The 18,061-nt window shown below is 52.0% G+C and overlaps 1 protein-coding gene across 2 annotated transcripts; it reads right to left on the bottom strand.

The window, feature by feature from the left end:
* Positions 1 to 308: 308 nt before the first annotated feature.
* HJURP (Holliday junction recognition protein) lies at positions 309 to 18,042 on the bottom strand. Of its 2 annotated transcripts, none has more exons than XM_025889246.2 (9): positions 17,897 to 18,042; positions 17,480 to 17,546; positions 14,124 to 14,179; positions 11,449 to 11,551; positions 9,058 to 9,119; positions 7,664 to 7,756; positions 6,603 to 6,681; positions 3,216 to 4,788; positions 309 to 593 (listed from the first exon to the last, which is right to left on the bottom strand). In XM_025889246.2, exons 1-9 carry the CDS (start codon positions 17,990 to 17,992, stop codon positions 557 to 559), a joined length of 2,166 nt encoding a protein of 721 aa, XP_025745031.1. In that variant the 5' UTR covers positions 17,993 to 18,042; the 3' UTR covers positions 309 to 556. The 2 variants fall into 2 exon arrangements, with proteins under 2 accessions (XP_025745031.1, XP_073733018.1); XM_073876917.1 differs by lacking the exon at positions 309 to 593 and adding an exon at positions 606 to 1,480.
* Between the last annotated feature and the right edge of the window lie 19 nt (positions 18,043 to 18,061).

Here is an 18,061-nt window from a genome sequence, read left to right as displayed (position 1 = left end):
GTGTGGCTGCAAGGTTTGGGACCATCCCAGGACTGTCTGACTACGGCACGTTTTTAGCCAAAAACATTAAGATGTTAGGAATTACTTTTCAAGGGTGAGTTAATGTTTCAATTTTCTACTGCTAATATGGAAGAGACCAAGTCCCTGCTTCTGAATTCAAACCTTAAACCATCATATCTGGGGCTTACACGGGTTTTAGAGCAAACACGGTTCTCTAACGAATGGGAATGGAGAGCTTTCTGAGGACGTGTCTAGATTTTAAAAAGAACACACGGGGAAAATAGACCTATAAAGGATCACATGAAAAATTTTAATTGAGCAACTTTATTCAAATAATTTCTAAGCCAAGAACTCAGAGTCATTTCAATGGGACCAGTTTCACTGAAATTGGCTTTGAAGGGCAGATAAGCGAAGCCAGTTCTCACATATTCTTGAGGATTAAACACACACACACACACACACACACACACACACACAGAGTAAGGGGCAACAGGGACAAACTCTTAAAAATAACTTGGTTATACATCTTCAGCATTCAGTTTTTCTAAGTACAAAGTCACTTTTCTCTTCCATCTTGAAAGGTGTGTTCTTTCCTTTAGAAAAAAAAAAAAAAGACAAGGAAAATGATTTCAGTAAAATTCCACTAGAATTCCCAAGCCACCGAAAGCTTAACTGTTTTGTATTTGTTCCACTGCATATATATATAAGCATTTGTGTGCCACTATAGAAAATGCCACCATGCCTTTAAGTGTCAAGGATGTAAAAACCGACCCGAGGGTAACCCCCCTCCCGGCAGCAGCGCCACCTAGTGGTTGCGCCCCCAGGCTTCCACTCCGGCCTGGCCTCCCATGCCTGGGTGGACTCAGGAGTCACGAGACTTCAGCTACACTCCCTTATTTATAAAATGAGAGACAGAACCTGCCCGTTGGATGAGACCTATCTCATCAAAGGGTTCGTGTGGGGATTAAGGAAGGAGGGCGTGAGAAGGTTCTACACGGCCTGGGACCCAGAAAGGGACTCAGACATCAGCCATTAACAGTCCTTCTGTAGTCACAGCTCATGAAGATTTGGTCCCTTTCCTCAAGACATTTATAGTTTAAGTAGAAAAAGAAGAAAAATGTGGAAAATGGTTGAGTATGTTTCTATCACAGTTTTAAGACAAAACCCTCCAGGGGGCAGCCATCATGACTTATCAAATTCCAGGGGGGGCCGGCAGGGCCCCACAGAGGGCTGAATTCTCCTCCGGGTGCTCCACTGCCTGGCACAAGGCATGGCTCATGGCTGTGACCTTGGCGGGCCGACCCTGCTCCCCGCGCCCTCGCTGGGCAGGTGAAGGAGAGGAGGCTGCCAGGCATTGAGAAAGAAGATCTCCGAAGGCGGGAGGGGTGCGTCGGGCACAGCTGAGGCGGAAGAGGGTGGGGGAGTGACCCCGCTGAGCTCCAGGGGTCGGGTCAGCAGGTGGCTTGACGTGGCCGCAAATCTGGGGGCGAGGTGGGAAAAGCCAGAGAGGTGAGCCTGAGGGAGCGGACGGTGCAGACGACAGGTCGGGGGAATGCCGTGTGAGCAGCTGCAGGCTCAGACCAGCGGGGCTGGCTCTCACTTGAGGAGCTGCCTTCGGTGACAACCCCCTCTCCACTGAGAAGGAAGGTCATCCTGAGAGGTCACACGGGAGCTTCGCTCTCAAGTCTCCTGGGAGCGCCTGCCATGATCCCCGAAAGCCTCGACGCCACAGGACTCAGCATGCGGCTCCGACTTGCCCTGCGGGTGGTCTGGTCTGAGATGGGTGCAGGCAAAGAGTCCCAGGCCCAGACAAAAGGGGAAGCCTTGTGCTGTGAGGGGAAGAGCCACCAACCCAGTAGGACCCTGCCCATGGTGGGGCCTTCTGGGGTGCGGGCCGCTCTCCTGGTCTGGCTGGGCCAGGCGGACCCCTCCTTTTTTGCTCCAGCTCCACGTCGGGCCTCACCTAAGGTCCCTGACTTCATTCCTTGACCAGAAAGACCAATCACAATGCAGGTCTGCTTATCTGACCAAGGCCATGGCGAGGTTAAGGCCACAGGACGTGGCCGACGGAGGCGCTGGTGGAGAGAGTGGCTTTGGTGGGGCGCGAGCTAGATGGCAGGCCAAGGCAACGGGAGCCGCCGAAGGACGTGGAAGCAGAGGGAACAGAGACCAGGCCACGATTCTGGCCGGGAGGAGCCGGCGCCGGCCACCACGCGTTGCGCCCATGCAGGAAGGAGCCATCCTCTCCTGCACCCAAAGCGCTCTAAGGTTTTTGGAAATACTCTCCAAGAGGGGAGCCATGGGGGTCTGAACGCTGAGAAGCGTGAGGAGGCAAAGGCAGGGAAGGACCAGTGGGGTCACTCAGGGGTGGCGACAGCAACAACTCGGGGCTCATCTCTGAGAGGAACGTAACTGTCCCTGGGAGGGATCATAGCAGGGGAAAGAGAACACGGGACATTTAGGGCAGATGGGGTCCATCTGAACGGCCGCTGAGTGGGGCCTCCCACCTGCTGGGGGCCAGGAGGGAGAAGCTGTCGACGCGGCGTCACCTGCCCACGCCACCGATGCATAAAACCCCAAACGTGCGCTCACTCAGAAGAGTCACATCGTCCGAATCCCGGCCTGGGGACACTGAGGCAGGCACTGGAAAGCCTGGCGCTCACGGGAAGACGTTGAACAACCCACGGTGACTTGCTCCACCCCACCTTCTTGCAGCTCGCCTCCCAAGAGGATGGTGCACGCACGTTAAGTGGGCCGCACAAACCCGACTGTGGGACGAGGTGGGACCTCCGTGCCAAGCAGAGATCGTGCTCAGGGCAGCAGCGTGTGGCCCGAGCCGGCCGCCCCCGCTGGCCCCATTAGCGAATCCAGAAATAAAAGCAAAGTCACTATTTGCAGATCAGTTCTGCTTTACAACAGCTGTTTTCTGAGTGAGACCAGGAGAGGCTGGGAAGGACACAGTTTGACAAGGACAGACAGAGCACCCTAGTGAGGCTTTTTAGAAAAGTCCCCTAAGGGCATCGCAGTGGGAAAGGTGTAAAATGTTCCCGGTAAGAACACTTTCAGCCCCAACCCTGATGCATCTTACACATGCACAGGTTCTGGATATAAACACTCCTTTCAGAGGAAGGGAAAGAATTTGGGAGAAAGTTTGGAAAACGGACACAGAAGAATCCTCCTTGTAAAACACCCACATTCAACCAATAGGAACGCACCTTCTTTTCCCAGGGGGGCTGTTGGGAGCTGGCTGCTGGATGGCTCGGCCCAGCACACATGGTGGATCCTGGGAGTTGGCCCACTGTCCATACAGCAGGGAATCTGATAATCGGCGTCTCTTCAGAGGGGACTGGTGGCCCCTCCTGGCAGTGAGCCCAAAGCGCATAGACGGTTGGGCCCCAAGTGTGGTCGAGCCCAGTGGACTTTCTACGCTCCACTGGGGTGATGCTGACAGCTTTGGGGGACCCTGGAAGCCAGAGTCTGGGTTTGATTTTTCCAAGGTGACTCCTTTGGGATACTGAACTTGCACACTTGCTCTGTCTGGAGATGTTCCGCTACGTAAAGGGGCCTGTGTCCACTGCAGTGACTGTTGGCAATACTGTTGATAGAACTTGTCAAATTTTTCCTTTATTGCATTGTAACGATTCCTTCCACAGTGCAGAGGCTGTCCGCCTGCTACAGAAGTAGCTTTGCTGGGTGATATGGACTTTCCAAGTGTTCCAAGATCGTTTCCTGGAAAAAGAAGGTCAAGTGTCTGCTCCGAGCAGCCTGGGCTCTGCACGGAGCTGGTCTCTGAAAGCAAGGGAGGGGCACCCCTCTTCGGCAGGCATCTCGCCGCTCCAATAGCTCGTTCACCCAGGTCTTCAAAAGCCTCATGGAACCTCCTAGCTTCTGCTCTGCCGAAAGGTCTGCTGAGCCCGCGGGTGTCGAAGCTCGCTGGACCGCCCCTGTACACGGCCACAGCCGAGGGTCCCGGGAGGCAGGTCAGGCAGGGCTCCTTCCCGGGACGTGGGCAATATTCCTGATGAAGCTTATCAAATTTGATTTCAATTTCCCTGTAACGATTCCCTCCCTTGCCTGGCAGTATTCTGGGTCTGGAAATGATTTTTACAGGAGAAATTAACCATTTTAGTGCCATAAGTCTATTTTCCTGACCACGATGATGCATCGCACTAGCTCCTCCATACGTCAGCGAAGAACACCTCCAGGGCATTAAACTCTGCAACCCCTTAAGCTCCTTCCAACTTGGCTCTAATTCGTGGATTTCGGGTTTGTTTACTTCAGGGAAAGCTTTTTCCAATTTTAAACCTGCCTTCCGGTCAGAAGCATCTAGTAAGTTCTCGCGATCTCTTAACACTTCCCCGTCCCTCAGTGGCTCAGAACGGGGGGGGGGTGTCTCCTGGGAACCCCTTCGAGAGGGCCCACCTCCTTGGCAGTGCGTCCTGTTCATTCTGTTCTTATACTTATGCCTCCTTCTGGAACTCCTGCTGTGAGCGATGAACGATGTCTTGGTGGAGATGATGCACGACGGCTTCGTGCTCAGCAGCCGGCTCATCGAGTGCAGCATGCCTGCGTACAGGTCACTGATGGTCACATCACAGATGTTGTCGGCCTCGAAGGCTGGGCTGCTTGAGGAGCTGTTCCCCCTGGCCCCACGTAACGAGAGGCTGTCGCTCCTCGGCATGATGGCCAGGTCTGCCGAGCAGGGGCGTGAAGGATCACACTCTCTGGGACATGAAGCCGGCTTGACTGGGCCGCCAGGACTCCTTCCAGGCACACGGCCACGGCTTCCTGGAGGAAAACACACACAAGGTAAAGTGCCACTGTTCAAGACTGTCATCTGCAGAGACCCCAGAACTAAAGGGTGGAGGGTGACGAGGCTTTTTTAAGCAATACAAAACAGCAAGAGAAAAATTCCATGAAAATGTGGGAATAGATTCTTCTCGGAGATTTCTTTCTAGCTATCAAACTTAAATTTCTACTTTCCACCCAAATTTCCCCAATGAGGTCTTTCCTCCCCAGGTGATGGTGTACACGTTGGATGCCTTTTCAAAGTCTCAGGAGAAACCAGTGACACTGTTTACCTGCGGGGCTGGGGGGTGGGGAAGACACAGGACTTGCGGATACACCCCTTTGGGCAGATTTGACTTTCACATCATGTGCATTGTTTTATGTATTTAAAAAATAAAATTAAACCAACAAGGATAAGGGAGAACTCTAAAAGTGAAAACAGACCCAGAAAGAACTCAAGTGCTTATCAAATTGAGGGTAACGGAAAGAGGGCAAAGCAGCCCAACGACTTTGAACACCGTACCCAAAACACGTAGCCTCAGTGGGTTACTGAGGATCAAAGAGCTGCTTGGAACTCGGGAACCTTCTTTAGCAGGTTGTCAAGCACGTGGTAGCCGGGGCCGTGACTCTGAAACGGCTTCGCGCCGCACAACCAACCAGACGAGCGGAGGGCTGTGGTGCCGGCGATCACGGGGGCCGGGGGCAGCTGTGGGGTCAGGGTGAGCGCACCAAGTGCTCAAAACTGCCGGGCCGGGCCAAAGCACGCGGAAGCCAGTGAGAAGGGCTCCTGCAGCCTACATGTGGGACAACTTGAGCATCAGTGGCTTCTGACACGTGTGAATTAAAAAAAAAAGAAAAAGTTCAGGGATTTGTATTGATTCTAGAAAATTTTTTTTTTTTTTTTTTTTTTTTTTTAAAGTAAGACCATGTGGGGATAAAGGAGCAAAATTCAGGAAAGAAGTGAGACTGTGCTTGTTTAAGGGAGAATGCCAGCAGGTGTACCCGAGGAGGGAGGGCAGGACTGGCAGAGGGAGGGTTTGCTGCATGGACTCAGGCGGGTATTAGGGCCCGAAGCCAAAACCACAGGGTGGGGGGGTCTGTGGGGAACCAGGCAATCTCAGAGGGGCACCCACAGACGACTCTGAGGAAGCAAGGAACCTGGAGGGTCCTCCCTTAGCTAAGTGCCCAGGCTCGAGCGTCTCCAACAACGGGACGGAGTGATGGGCCATCCTCGGAGAACACATCGCCGCCTACGCAGTGTTTTTGCCAAAAATGGTTAACATGAACTTAACCTTGAGAAAGTCCAGAGAAGTCCAAATCGAGGGACGTTCTGCAAAACTACCGGTGGCCGGGATGATTCAGGAAAGTCGTGATAGGAGACAGCCCAGGAGCCTTCTAGCCTTCAGGGACAGCTACACCCTGGCCTGTGCCGGGGTTTCCCTGTTCTTAGGAGACCGGGGGGCACTTAGGGACCGCACATATGTGAAGGCAAGTCGATGTACACGGGATGGGTGTGTGGGTGCAGCGGGCGGATAAGCAAATGCCACAAAATGTGGATTGTTACATGCCAGCAAAGGATGTTTATCGTAGGAGCCCTGAGTTTCCGGAGATTCGAAAAGTTTCAGAGCGGTAGGTTGGGCTAAAGAGCTAATCAGTACTTAGCATGCCGGAGTCTTAGGGAAAAAAAGCAGTTCATTGGTTAAATGTGAATTATTTACCTATTAAGTGCTGGTGTCTCTAACTGTTTATGTCAGTGAAACATGCACGTAAGCAAAAGGGACACGGTTCATGCAAAGTTTCTATGTCACACTCACCGTGGGTAGGCCTGGCAGGCGAGGCCAAGGAAGGGGTCAGTGTCACACGGGTGTCCTCTCCGTCTCCGTCATCAGTACACTGAAATCGAAGCACATGATTTTAACATGTGGGGGCGTCCTGAGATGCCCCCCACCGCCAGCGCCGTGCCCCGCAGCATGGTGTGAGCCGCTCCTCCCCAACCACAGGCTGTGCATCTGAGCTCGGCAGCAGACGCGACAAGTGTGACCACAACCACAGTGGCCATAGCCTCCAGCGGTGGTCGGAAGAGGTGTCTTAGTAAAGCCTGGGAGCTTGCTCCACGTGGTCCCCAGGGACCCCCCAGAGGGCCACCGCCGCCACGGACCGCCCCCCTCTGCTCTAGGATTAAGGGAAAGGCCGTTTCCAGTACATCAACCCATTCAATGGTCCTCAGCCACGGCCTTCTCACTGGTCAGCAGCACAATAAGATAAGGTATATGTTCCTGTGAAGTTTGCTGCCTTTGAGATAAAGGACTCAATCCACCACCTGTACCTCCTAGTTACTGGATATGAAAATGTCCTTTCTTTATGAGAAGACCCTGACAGAACTTCAAAAGCTACAGATGGAATCCTGGTTCTTTGTCGGGCCAAGCTCTGGGAGACTGGCTGCGGAGGAGCGCAGTGGGCACCCCCCCCCCGGGCGAGGGCCCGCCGGGGCAGCCCAGACCCCAGCGTGAACCCCCCGCCACACAACCGCAGATCAGGTGCAGCGGGCACCTTGCTGCCGATACCCGGTCACCCCAGAGCCGCGGGGAGGTGGGAGCTCTCGCTTCCCCATCACTGCCCCCAAGGTGGGGCCCCTTACATTTCCAGGAGCTGCCCCAGAACAGAGGGCAACGGAGGGCACACCCCACGAGTTTCCCTGATGGTCGCTGACCCTGGGGACCCAAGCGCTTCCTCAAGAACGGAAGTCTGCGAGCCCGGGAATGAAATGGTTTATACACTTGCTCAGGAGGCTCCTTCTGGGCCCCACGGAAGGTGAACAAGAACTTGATTAATGGACCTTCAATTATCAGCAGATGCATGCCGGGAAGCACATTACCTCTGAACACCCTTCATCCTGGAGCAGTGCATCCACTTGGGTCAAGTATTTCCTCCTTAACTCATTTTTCAAAGGGCTCCAAGGCACTGCAGGCTGATAAAGAAGAGAATCAGTATTCGTAAGAGCTTTTGGGTCTGGTTGAGCTCTTGGGTTCTGGAACAAACTGGCAAGTTCATTAACTACACATCGGTAAATGAAGTTCCTCAAAGTCACTTTTCGCTCCTTGCTGTTAGTGCAAAGCGGTCCAGACCCTCTGAAAAGCCACCTGACCCAGAAATCAAACTTGAGATAATTTACCCAGTGGCAACCATCCAAAAGAAAGTAAAAAAAGACAAAAAAAAATAGAAGCCTGTGGAGGTTTAGGACAGCATTACTAGAACAGAAAATAATTTAAAACAATCTGAATATCCTCAGGTGAGTTCAGGACTCAACTATGAGAATCAGCCCCGATCAGTACGTTTACAAGACGCTCAGCATTTGGCTCAGGAGGGAGAACAGCCGCCTCTCCACGCCCCTTCTGCCTCGCGCCGGGGAGAGGGCGTCTCGACCTTCACTCTGCACCCGAGTGGGATGCAGATGGGGCATAACACAAACATACCTTGTCCAGAATGTTCCTTATTGCTGGGGCCACCTACTTCCCCTTCACTGCCGCCCCTATGTAATACTTCACAAAGTACCTCCCCTCCTCCCCCAGGGTCACGACCCACTCTAGTTAGACACTAGAAAGTCACACATCGGGTATATGGGCAAACTCTGCATGAAAAGAGCAATTTTAGAGAAAACCCACACACTAGCTATTCCAGCATCTGACACTGGGGCCAGGAAAGATGCTCCTTTAGACTATGTTGTGTGTTCTCGTGTACCCCAGTGGAGGGAAGGTGAGACCCGATCCTGACGGATCGGGAGGAGACAGGTGGTTCTGGGACCACTAGGGCCACTGGGGGAGGCAGACAGAACAACGGCCTGAAGACATGACCTCATGACCACATGGGCTTCCAAGGGCTGATCTGGAAATACCTCCCAGAAACAACCTCCTTATGACATTGCCTCTTCGGGCAAAGGCCAACTTAGAGCCTAACTTTCAATATCGCGTGCTCGATCAAAGGCATGGGCACCCTGTGAACTGTGATTGGTCTATGTGCAGACGGAACATCATCCAACGTGTATGAAAGTTCAGTAAACCGGGCTTGAACCGGGGGCAGTAATGGTTGCCGCATGCTAGACAGAAGGAGCCCCTCGCTGCCTTGGGGGATCTGAAGGAGGACCAGACGTGAGGGGTAGTATTAGCAAAGAGCGAGCCTCCAAAGAGGACAAGAAAGACACCGGAAATGAGGATGTGCCCTTGTACCTCCGAGCCCTGGCTCAGTCCCTTCATTCCAACAGGCAGGTCTTACCATGAAGGACCCAGCAACCACATCTTCCTGATATAAAGATGTATCATCATTGCTTTTTGAATCTAAAAGCAAAAAAAGGAAATCTAAATTAGCATTTTAAAGAAATGCTTGCATTTTCCTCTTAAGGATAGTTTTCGCACCACTGCAGTATGTTCTAGAGTGCTCCCTTTAATAAGGACACAGCTATCTGTCGCTGTCCTGATTACTAGGAATGCAACAAACCCATCAGAACAGGAATACGACCGGAGAAGCAGCTTTTTTCTTTTTTTTTTTTTTAAAGATTTTATTTATTTGAGAGAGAGAGAGAGAGAGACGAGTGTGCAGCAGGGGGAGGGGTAGAGGGAGAGGGAGAAGCAGACTCCTTGCTGAGCGCAGAGCCCGACATAGGACTCGATCCCAGGACCCTGAGATCATGACCTGAGATGAAGGTAGACGCCCAACCGACTGAGCCACCCAGGTGGCCCTGGAAGAGCATTCTATCACCTCGAGCTCCTTCAGTGGCCTCTGATTCTAGGAGCTGAGTCGCTCTGGCCCAGGGCTGTCCTACTCTGTGATGATGTAAAGTTCCTTACTTGCTGTCTGGTATGTCAGCCACTGGCCACACGTGGCTGGTGAACACTCGGAATGTGGCTCATGAGGACAGGGAACTTAATGATTAAATTTTATTTAATTTTCAATTCATTTGAATAGCCACGGGCAACGAATGCCACCATGCTGGACAGTGCAGCTCTGGGATAAACGATTTCTAATTATTTCAAATGGTCCAGAAACTCATGGACCTAAGGATTTACGGAGTTGAAATCGGGATCAAAGAGTAAACACCTTCATTTAGGGCTTTCTAGTTCTACTTGGCAAGACTACCCAGTGTTTCCCCGAAGGACTGAACCCGTTTTACAGCTGGCCCGGCGGGCTGGGCAGCGCACACAAAGCCTGGGGAGGACCAGTGCCGGCAGGAGACGGGGGTTTTGGACCCGTTACAAAGTCTGACATTACAGACATAGAGTCTAGTTAACCGCTACCCGGAGAAGAGCTGGTGTATGGAGCCTGGGTGAAGGTGGGAGTCTGTTCGGATCTGGGGGTCAGGGGGCTTCCTGGGGGCAGTGGAACATGGCAGGCAGGTCAGGATTCTGGTCTTTATCCTAAGAGCAACAGGAAGTCACTGCCCTGCTTTGAGCAGAGAAGTGGCGTGACCAGATGGGCACGGTCACAGATGCCAGGGGGCAGAGCTGGTACTGTGGGGGGTGCTGTGGGACAACGGGGGCAGAGCCGCACAAGGGATGGGGGGGGGGGACAGGCACAGGAGGGGGATGTCTGGGGTAGGAGGGAGGGAGGGGCTGGGTTTCTGGCTCATCCTACAGATGTGCCGAGGGCAATTCTGCTGGGTTGACCTTTTCAGTTTAGATGTGCCAAGTTTAGACAAAGTATTCAAGAAGAGAAGCTGACAGGGTCTGGGCTGGGGGTTCCACCAGATTGAGGGGCTCAGACCAATCTCAAGAAAGGGCATCTGGTGAAGAGGAAAGGTGGGCTGGCAGGACAGGGGAGAAGGAAGAAAATCCACAGAGAACAGGACCACTGGCTAATGCCAGGATTTCCAGAAGCTTCGAATGCTACCAAGAGGGCAATGGGATGGAAGCCACAGAACGCCGATGGGTCAGCAGTGGGGTGGTTGGGACCACTGAGAGTTAGGCCTCCCGGATGGAGTCGGGAGCCAGAACGGAGCTGGTGGAGTGCACGGCAGGTGGTGAGCATGAGCAGGCCCTACACGTTGGGTTGCGAAGGGAAGTCGAACAAAGGCAGGTGACTAGAGAGAGGGGCACGGGGCGGGGAGACTGGTCAACTATGCTCTGTGCGCTTGAGGTGAAATCTGAGCGCGTTCAACACCGACGGGCTGCACCCAGAGCAGAGGGAGACACCCAAGAGAGAAAGGTGGCAGCGATCGACAGATTCCCCAGAAAACCGGCTGGGTCGGGGTTTGGGCAGCAGGACTGGCCTGAGAAAGGAAACGAGGCCCCTCTGAGGACAAGGAAGGACGACACGGCGGTGCAGAGGCAGGAAGATGTCACACAGAAGTCAGCAGTTCAAACACTGCCCCATGGCGCAAATCTGAAGTCTCATGAAATTCCTGAGATTCATTTTTTTAAGGGGGGGGGCGATAAGTTAAGAAACGAACGGGGGGGTGCACGTCCATTCTTCAAGAAGGTTTGAGTGCTGTTTAGGTGTCATGTACCACAGATGTAACGGAGTAAGACAGAAGGAAGTAGCAGGCACTTTAAGACACTCTGGTTTTTAAAACAGCCCTGGAAGAAGTCCTAGTGAGGGATCTGGACTTTAGATGCGGTACCAGGGACCCGTGCCCCTCCCGACCCCGCCGCCCAGCACAGGGACACTCACCCACTGCCAGGACCCGTGTGCCGGGCACGGGAGGTGCCGGACCGCTGGCGCTCGCTTCCGTGGGGCTGCCACCACTCCTGCCGACCGTCTCCACCAGGGAGTCCTCAAAAGCACAGAAGTGGATCAAGACAGCCTCGATTCAGTAATAACACACTTCAAAGCCGCTGTGAAGTAACAACCCTATAGTCCTTCCTTTAGCATGTGAGAGAACAGGGTTTTGCGTGCTTCTCTTCTAGTACTTTCCCGCATAAAGGGCCTCGAGGCTCCCCGTCGATTGGAGGGGCCCCCCTCAGAGAAGGAACGGCTTTCTTCCTCCAGGTGTGCCCTGGGCTACTGCTCCCTGAGCCACTCGGATGGTGAGGGACAGAGCAGGGGAAGCGAGGAGAAAAGGCGGGAATGCAGGGGCCAGACCGCGGCCCAGGTGCGGCGGCAACACAGAACCCAGACGCCACAGGACAGCCTTGTCGCTCGATCAGCAGGTAGAACCCAGAAATCTGAGAGGCCCTGAGGGACTTCCTGTGACCTCGTCTGTGACCCTGTGCATGTGAAGTCAGTTCTCGGGGGCAGTCAGCCGTCCTGGCCAGGACTCACGCCACGGGGGGGCGACCAGCAGGCCACGTGCTTCTCTCCACAGCCTGGTCTCTACCACTGGCCTCGCTAACAGTCCTGACAAATGCCCTCAATGGGTTCTCATTAGTCAAACCTGAGAATTCAAGACACCAGACTGGCTAAAGTTTCTTAGGAACTCCCCGGCCCTGCACGAACAGGAGTGAGAACGTGGTGAAGCCTGTCCCTTCACGGATGACCCTGAGCTGTCATCAGGGGGCATCTGGGGCTGGCTGTGAACGCCGCGCGGTAACTGAATCTTGCCTTGGGGAATGTCGCCTCCTTTGCCTCAGGTAAGAAGGGACTGAACCACCTAGAACAGAGGGGAGACTAGAGGGGCCTCTGGAGCTGTTTCACGGCTGCCGTGTCTGGAGGTGAGGCCAAACTTGATTTGAGAACTAGGGGGAAGCGGAGCCATGGACGCCGACCTCCCAGCAACTGGAAGCTCTGGAGGCTACAAAGAGAGCGCAGGCCTTGTGTGAGGACCAGACCAACAGGTCAACACACGCACAGCCCAGCGGGGCTTACTGCCTCCCACAGCCTCCAGGCACCGTCTCGGGGGTGCGGTGGGGGGCCAGCTGAGTATCTGGCTGTCTGGGGAAAGAAGGCAGATTTGGGCACAGTCACACATAGTAACTTCGGGGGGGTTGCAGACATCTGAGTGGTCAGCACAGATGATGCCCAGTTTTCTAATCCTAGGAGAGGAGCTTAAAATTCTATATACCCCAGGCAGGGGTGGTCCTACACTTCAAGCAAAAACCTTAAATAAATGTCCAGATGAAAACACTTGGCTACCGGGGCCATTCAAGCACCGGTCTGATCGGTGGGCATCGCTATTACGCATAATTTAGAGTGCGTATCCTTTGACCTGATAATCACACTTCTTGGCAGCTATTATATAAGGGATAATATTGGCGCTGGGAAGAGCCAAGGATGGTCCTCCGAGGAGCATTTCTAACAGGGGTCTTATAAATAAAGTTTCACAGGAGCACAGCCATGCCCGTTCACATATGGCATATGGGAGCCTTCCCCTCATAATACAGAGCAGAGTAGCTGGAACCACATGGCCAGCCAAGCCTAAAATACTTCTCACCTGGCCCTTCGTCAGAAGTGTGCTGATCCCAATTTTTTATAATAAAGGAAGGTGCAAACAGCTAAATGCCTATCCACGAGAGCAGTTTTTTAAAAAAGGTAATTGAATTATACAGTGGATGATGAAAAGAAATGTTCACAATGTATATTATGTGGAAAAACGAGGATGAAAAACGTGTATCATGAGCAGGAATTATACTAAAATATCATTAGTGACTATGGAAGTCAGGTTGATTTTAATAGTTATATGTATTTCTAACATTTCTGCAACTAAATACATGATGTGTGTGATGAAAATAATTGGGAAGAAATTTTGTTTCAGAATTGCTGTTAATGACTTGGGAATCCTACCCGATGTTCTCATTCCAGGGTACAGGCTTCTTGGCTGAGAAACAGTCATTAAGGGGATACCGGACGTCCTTGCAAAAATTACTGTAGCAAGGCTCCGTGGGTGTCCCAGCAGGAAGGCAAGCTGCTGCGGTGTGCGTGGATAAATTCGGGGAAAAGCACACCCGGGTTTTGGAAGGTAGCTCCATGGGAGAAAGAAGCGTGATCCTGCACCCTCTCCCTAATCTCTTCCCCTTGCAGGAGAGAAAAGAGGCCACTTTCTTTCCTCAGAGGAACTGGGTCAGGTCTTTTCTCTAAGGACCCAACAAAGTAAGCTCGCAGCTGTGGCTGAAGCTGGGGCAGGAGTGGGTTTCTCCCGCCGGCCAGCCCTGAACGTGGGGCTGTTGTCAAGAGCCCCTCGGCCTACAGCAGAGGAAACGGGGACTGGTCCTGACAAGCAACAGAAGTGAAGCTTCTCAGTAAATCCTTAGAGGAAAATGGGGTAGTTTGGGCAAGAAACCAGAGATCAGGAGCCCTGCGGTGACCTCCGGAGGCTCCCGGCGGCGCGGTCACAGCTGAGCCACACCTTTATTCACACTGATACTCCTGCACGGCAGCATGTGTTGGCGATAACATTTGACATTAAATACCTGGATGTGTCCTTTGTTTCTCTCCTTTACTAGTCCTCCGCCCCAAATTCTCAATCCTTCAGAAAAGAAATAAAATAAAAATTACCACTTAAGCAATCCTGGCCGCTGAATTTCCGTTCAATCCATGTCAAAGAAAACTGAAGTGACGGGCAAAAGACAGATGTAACACTGAAAGAAAGCCCTACTTCTGATATTCTGTTGTTTTTCATCTTTGTGAGGTTGAAGGTTTTTTTTTTTTTTAATTAAGATTAGACAAAAACCTGTCATTAATGTAGGCAGCAGCTCGTCCAATTCTGTCATTAAACCAGAGTTAAACGCGAACAAGGAACACACATAGGCCAAGTATTGTCCTTAAAATAGATATATTGAGAGCAAACTATGCACTACGTATAGACTGGAAGCACTGTTTGAAGGCAATCTCTCTATCCCGTGTACGGAGTGCTTTCTGAGGGCAATCTATATGTACAGAGCACGGCCCAAGCATGCAGGTGAGCACTGAGATATGGGAGTCCTGCCACTTACTAGCTAGCAGGACCTGGACAAGAATACTTAATCTCCAACCACTCTGGAAAACAGTATGGAGGTTCCTTAAACACTTGAAAATAGAGCTACCATACGATCCAGCAATTGCACTACTGGGTATTTACCACAAAGATACAAATGTAGGGATCCGAAGGGGTACGTGCACCCCAATGTTTATAGCAGCAATGTGCACAATAGCCAAACTGTGGAAAGAGCCAAGATGTCCATCGACAGATGAATGGATAAAGAAGATGTGATATATATACACAATGGAATATTATGCAGCCATCAAAAGGAATGAGATCTTGCCATTTGCAATGACATGGATGGAACTGGAGGGTGTTATGCTGAGTGAAATAAGTCAATCAGAGAAAGACATGTATCATAGGACCTCACTGATATGAGGAATTCTTAATCTCAGGAAACAAACTGAGGGTTGGTGGGGGGGGGGGGGGGGGGGAGGGTGGGGGTGGCTGAGTGATAGACATTGGGGAGGGTATGTGCTATGGTGAGTGCTGTGAATTGTGCAAGACTGTTGAATCACAGATCTGTACCTCTGAAACAAATAATGCAATATATGTTAAGAAAAAAAAAAGAAGATAGCAGGAAGGGAAGAATGAAGGGGAGTAAGTCGGAGGGGGAGACGAACCATGAGAGACGATGGACTCTGAAAAACAAACTGAGGGTTCTGAGGGGGGGGGGGGGGGGGGGATGGGTCAGCCTGGTGATGGGTATTAAAGAGGGCACGTTCTGCGTGGAGCACTGGGTGTTATGCACAATGAATCATGGAACACTACATCAAAAACTAATGATGTAATGTATGGTGATTAACATAACAATAAAAAATTTAAAGTAAAAAAACCCGAAACAATACTTAATCTCTCCCTAAACCTCCCTTTGCTCCCAGGTAAATTCAAAGTGAGTAAGAGGGATCACTGGGTTGAGGTGGTTGCTACTGATGATAATAGCAGCAAACGTTTGCATGGTGCTTACAATGTCCCAGGCTCTATTCTAAACACTTCTCATGTATATCACATTTAGTATTTACAACTCACTTCTATGGAACTCGTGGACTACTCCTAACTCCCTAGGGGGTAGGCACTCACCAAGTTCATTGTACAGATGGAGACAGAGAGGTAAGAAGTAGGTCAAGTCACCAAGCCCAGGCCGCGAACCCAGGGGAGTGACTCTCTGTGCTCCTGCCCACTGTGCCATGTGGCCTTTCCAGAACAGAGTGATGCTGAGCAACCGTGCTGAGTCAAGTCAAGGTTTTGCCGGTGTGGCTAAGTGACATGGGGCTAGTTCCCAAACCTCTTTCTGCTGCATCTCTGCTAGGAAACAATGATCCTAAGAACAGTACCTACCTCAAAGTGTGGCTACGAATCAAAAACATGAGACTCTCAGAAGCATAGGGCACACGGTTGGCTGTCAACCCATGTGGACAACTATTATTCCCCTACTGTCTTCATCATCAGCGGTGGGGGAGTGTTAGCTACACTCTACACCCTATGGCGTTGCTTTTAAATCGGGAATTCCTGCCACAAGGTGGTCTGCTAGCTCTAAGCAGAAAGTACCTCTCCAGGCTAAGCAACAGGTCAGTGGAACTGCGTTATCATCAGCCAGGAGTTCCTTAGATCTACTGAATCCACACCCAGCACTTGCTGCCCGAGGCCCCAGGAATCTGTGTTTTAATGAGCTCTCCAGGAGGCCTTGGTGCTCGAAAGTCCGAGTGCCCTCAAGCTGTTTGATGCTTCAATTACCATGCTCCTCAAACCAGAGTCAGAGTGAGTTTCACTGGTGGAGTTAGTGGTGCTCTAGGTATATGGAGGGGCCAAAATATTCCTGGCACCGCCCATCCTTGCGGAGACAGTGCATAAGACCAGAGTGAAGCCTGCTGATGGCACCCTCAGGAATGATTCCTACGTGGCCCTGTGTCCTGCCCTCTGGTTAGATTTTCATCGCCTGATACTACACTTGATCTCAGCCAAAGGGCCGAGAAGCGATTGTCATCGCCCGACAGAGACCAGAGAGTAAGTGAAACCTGGAGCTGAGTATCTTAGCTTCTGTCTTCATGAACTTTTTACACAAGGTGCAGCTGGCTCACCTAAAAAGGCAGACAGTTAACATTTTATTTAACTTCAGAAGTTGATCCTATGAAACTTTTAGTGCCTGTCTGTCCAGTGCACAGAACTGGATCCGAGATTTGCCTTCATTAGTAGGTCAGAATGAGCGGGTAATAAGACTGAGTGGGTGGAACTGACCTCTTAACCTAGTTACCGAAGAGAATCCATGAGATTTAAGTCAGCTTACAGCATCAACCACTAAACGGAATGGCTCCTTCTCCCTACATTCAGGTCAAGTTCCAAGTGCTCGGAACCTCGAAGAGGACAGTTAATACTCCAAGTCAGATAGGTCAAATAACAGTCAATAGGGGTGTTTACTAGGGCCAGGCCCTGTTCCAAGAGCTCCACAAACATGCTTATGTGACTTACAACATCCCCATCAAATAACCCATTGGACAAGTGAAGAAAAAGAGACAGGCCCACAGTTAAAGCAACCAGCCTAAGCTGACAGGATAAGTGGCCAGGCAGGGGCATTTTTAACCAGCATGCATCTATGGGTCTGCAGAAATCTGTTTTAACAAGTAATTCTGCCGGAAATTAGTAAATTAAGTATCTTATAGGTTCGAGGGAATTAGTGATGTTTTAGTTCCTACTAGGTGAACAAAGTTTATTTTCGTAAGAGGGCAAGGACAGCATTTCAAACTCAGGGAAGACGCTATTCTGTTCACACTCTTAACTGTAAATATTCAGAAGGTGGGAATGACTCCGTACCCTGGGGTGTCTCATAGGTCAGCGTGGACATCTGCACCAGCGGGGCATCCTCGAAGGGCTGGTCGTACTGCGGGAGAGACAGGGGCGTCCCCTCAGGTCCGAGGGCCACGAGGAGGTCCTGACCCGGGCGCTGGAGGCGCCGGCGCGAGGCTGGAAGTCTGGAGGAACCCCAAACCCCGCTCCCTCCCTCTCGCCCCCCAACCACCTCCCCCCTCCACCCCAGCCCCCCAATCCCATCTCCCCAGCCGCGCTTCCTCCTCTCCATACCCGTCTCCCCTACCCTTCCCGCCCTGTTGGCCCCGCGCTCGGCCGCCTCCATCCTTACCCCAGCCCCCAACCCCGTTTTCCTCCATCGGCCTCGCGCCCCGACTCCCCCACTCCAGTGGGCCTGTGTGTGTGTGTGTGGGGGGGGCGTACCTTTTCTATCAGTCGCTGCATGTGCCTCTGGAAGCGGCGGCGGCTGTCCCGGAGCTTCCAGAGCAGCGCGTCCTCCCCCAGGAGCTGGTCCTCCATGGCTCACCGAGACGCACACCCGACTCCAGCGGGAAGCAGAACCGCAGCCCGTCCCGCGCCCCGGTTCAA

The sequence above is a fragment of the Callorhinus ursinus genome, unplaced genomic scaffold (assembly GCF_003265705.2).
Source record: "Callorhinus ursinus isolate GAN/ISIS: 27379988/994484 unplaced genomic scaffold, GSC_fseal_2.0 scaffold2, whole genome shotgun sequence".
Classification (NCBI taxonomy): Eukaryota; Metazoa; Chordata; class Mammalia; order Carnivora; family Otariidae; genus Callorhinus; species Callorhinus ursinus.
This window is presented reverse-complemented; position numbering and strand designations above follow the sequence as displayed.

What these genes read in the sequence shown, in the direction of transcription:
- HJURP (XM_073876917.1), bottom strand. Translation starts at nt 17,992, where the DNA reads ATGGAGGACCAGCTCCTGGGGGAGGACGCGCTGCTCTGGAAGCTCCGG. An exon ending in CACACGGGTCCTGGCAGTGG is followed by an intron (nt 9,120 to 11,448) that starts GTGAGTGTCCCT and finishes TTTTGCTTTTAG; the next exon opens with ATTCAAAAAGCAATGATGAT. An exon ending in AGGATGAAGGGTGTTCAGAG is followed by an intron (nt 6,682 to 7,663) that starts GTAATGTGCTTC and finishes CTTCGATTTCAG; the next exon opens with TGTACTGATGACGGAGACGG.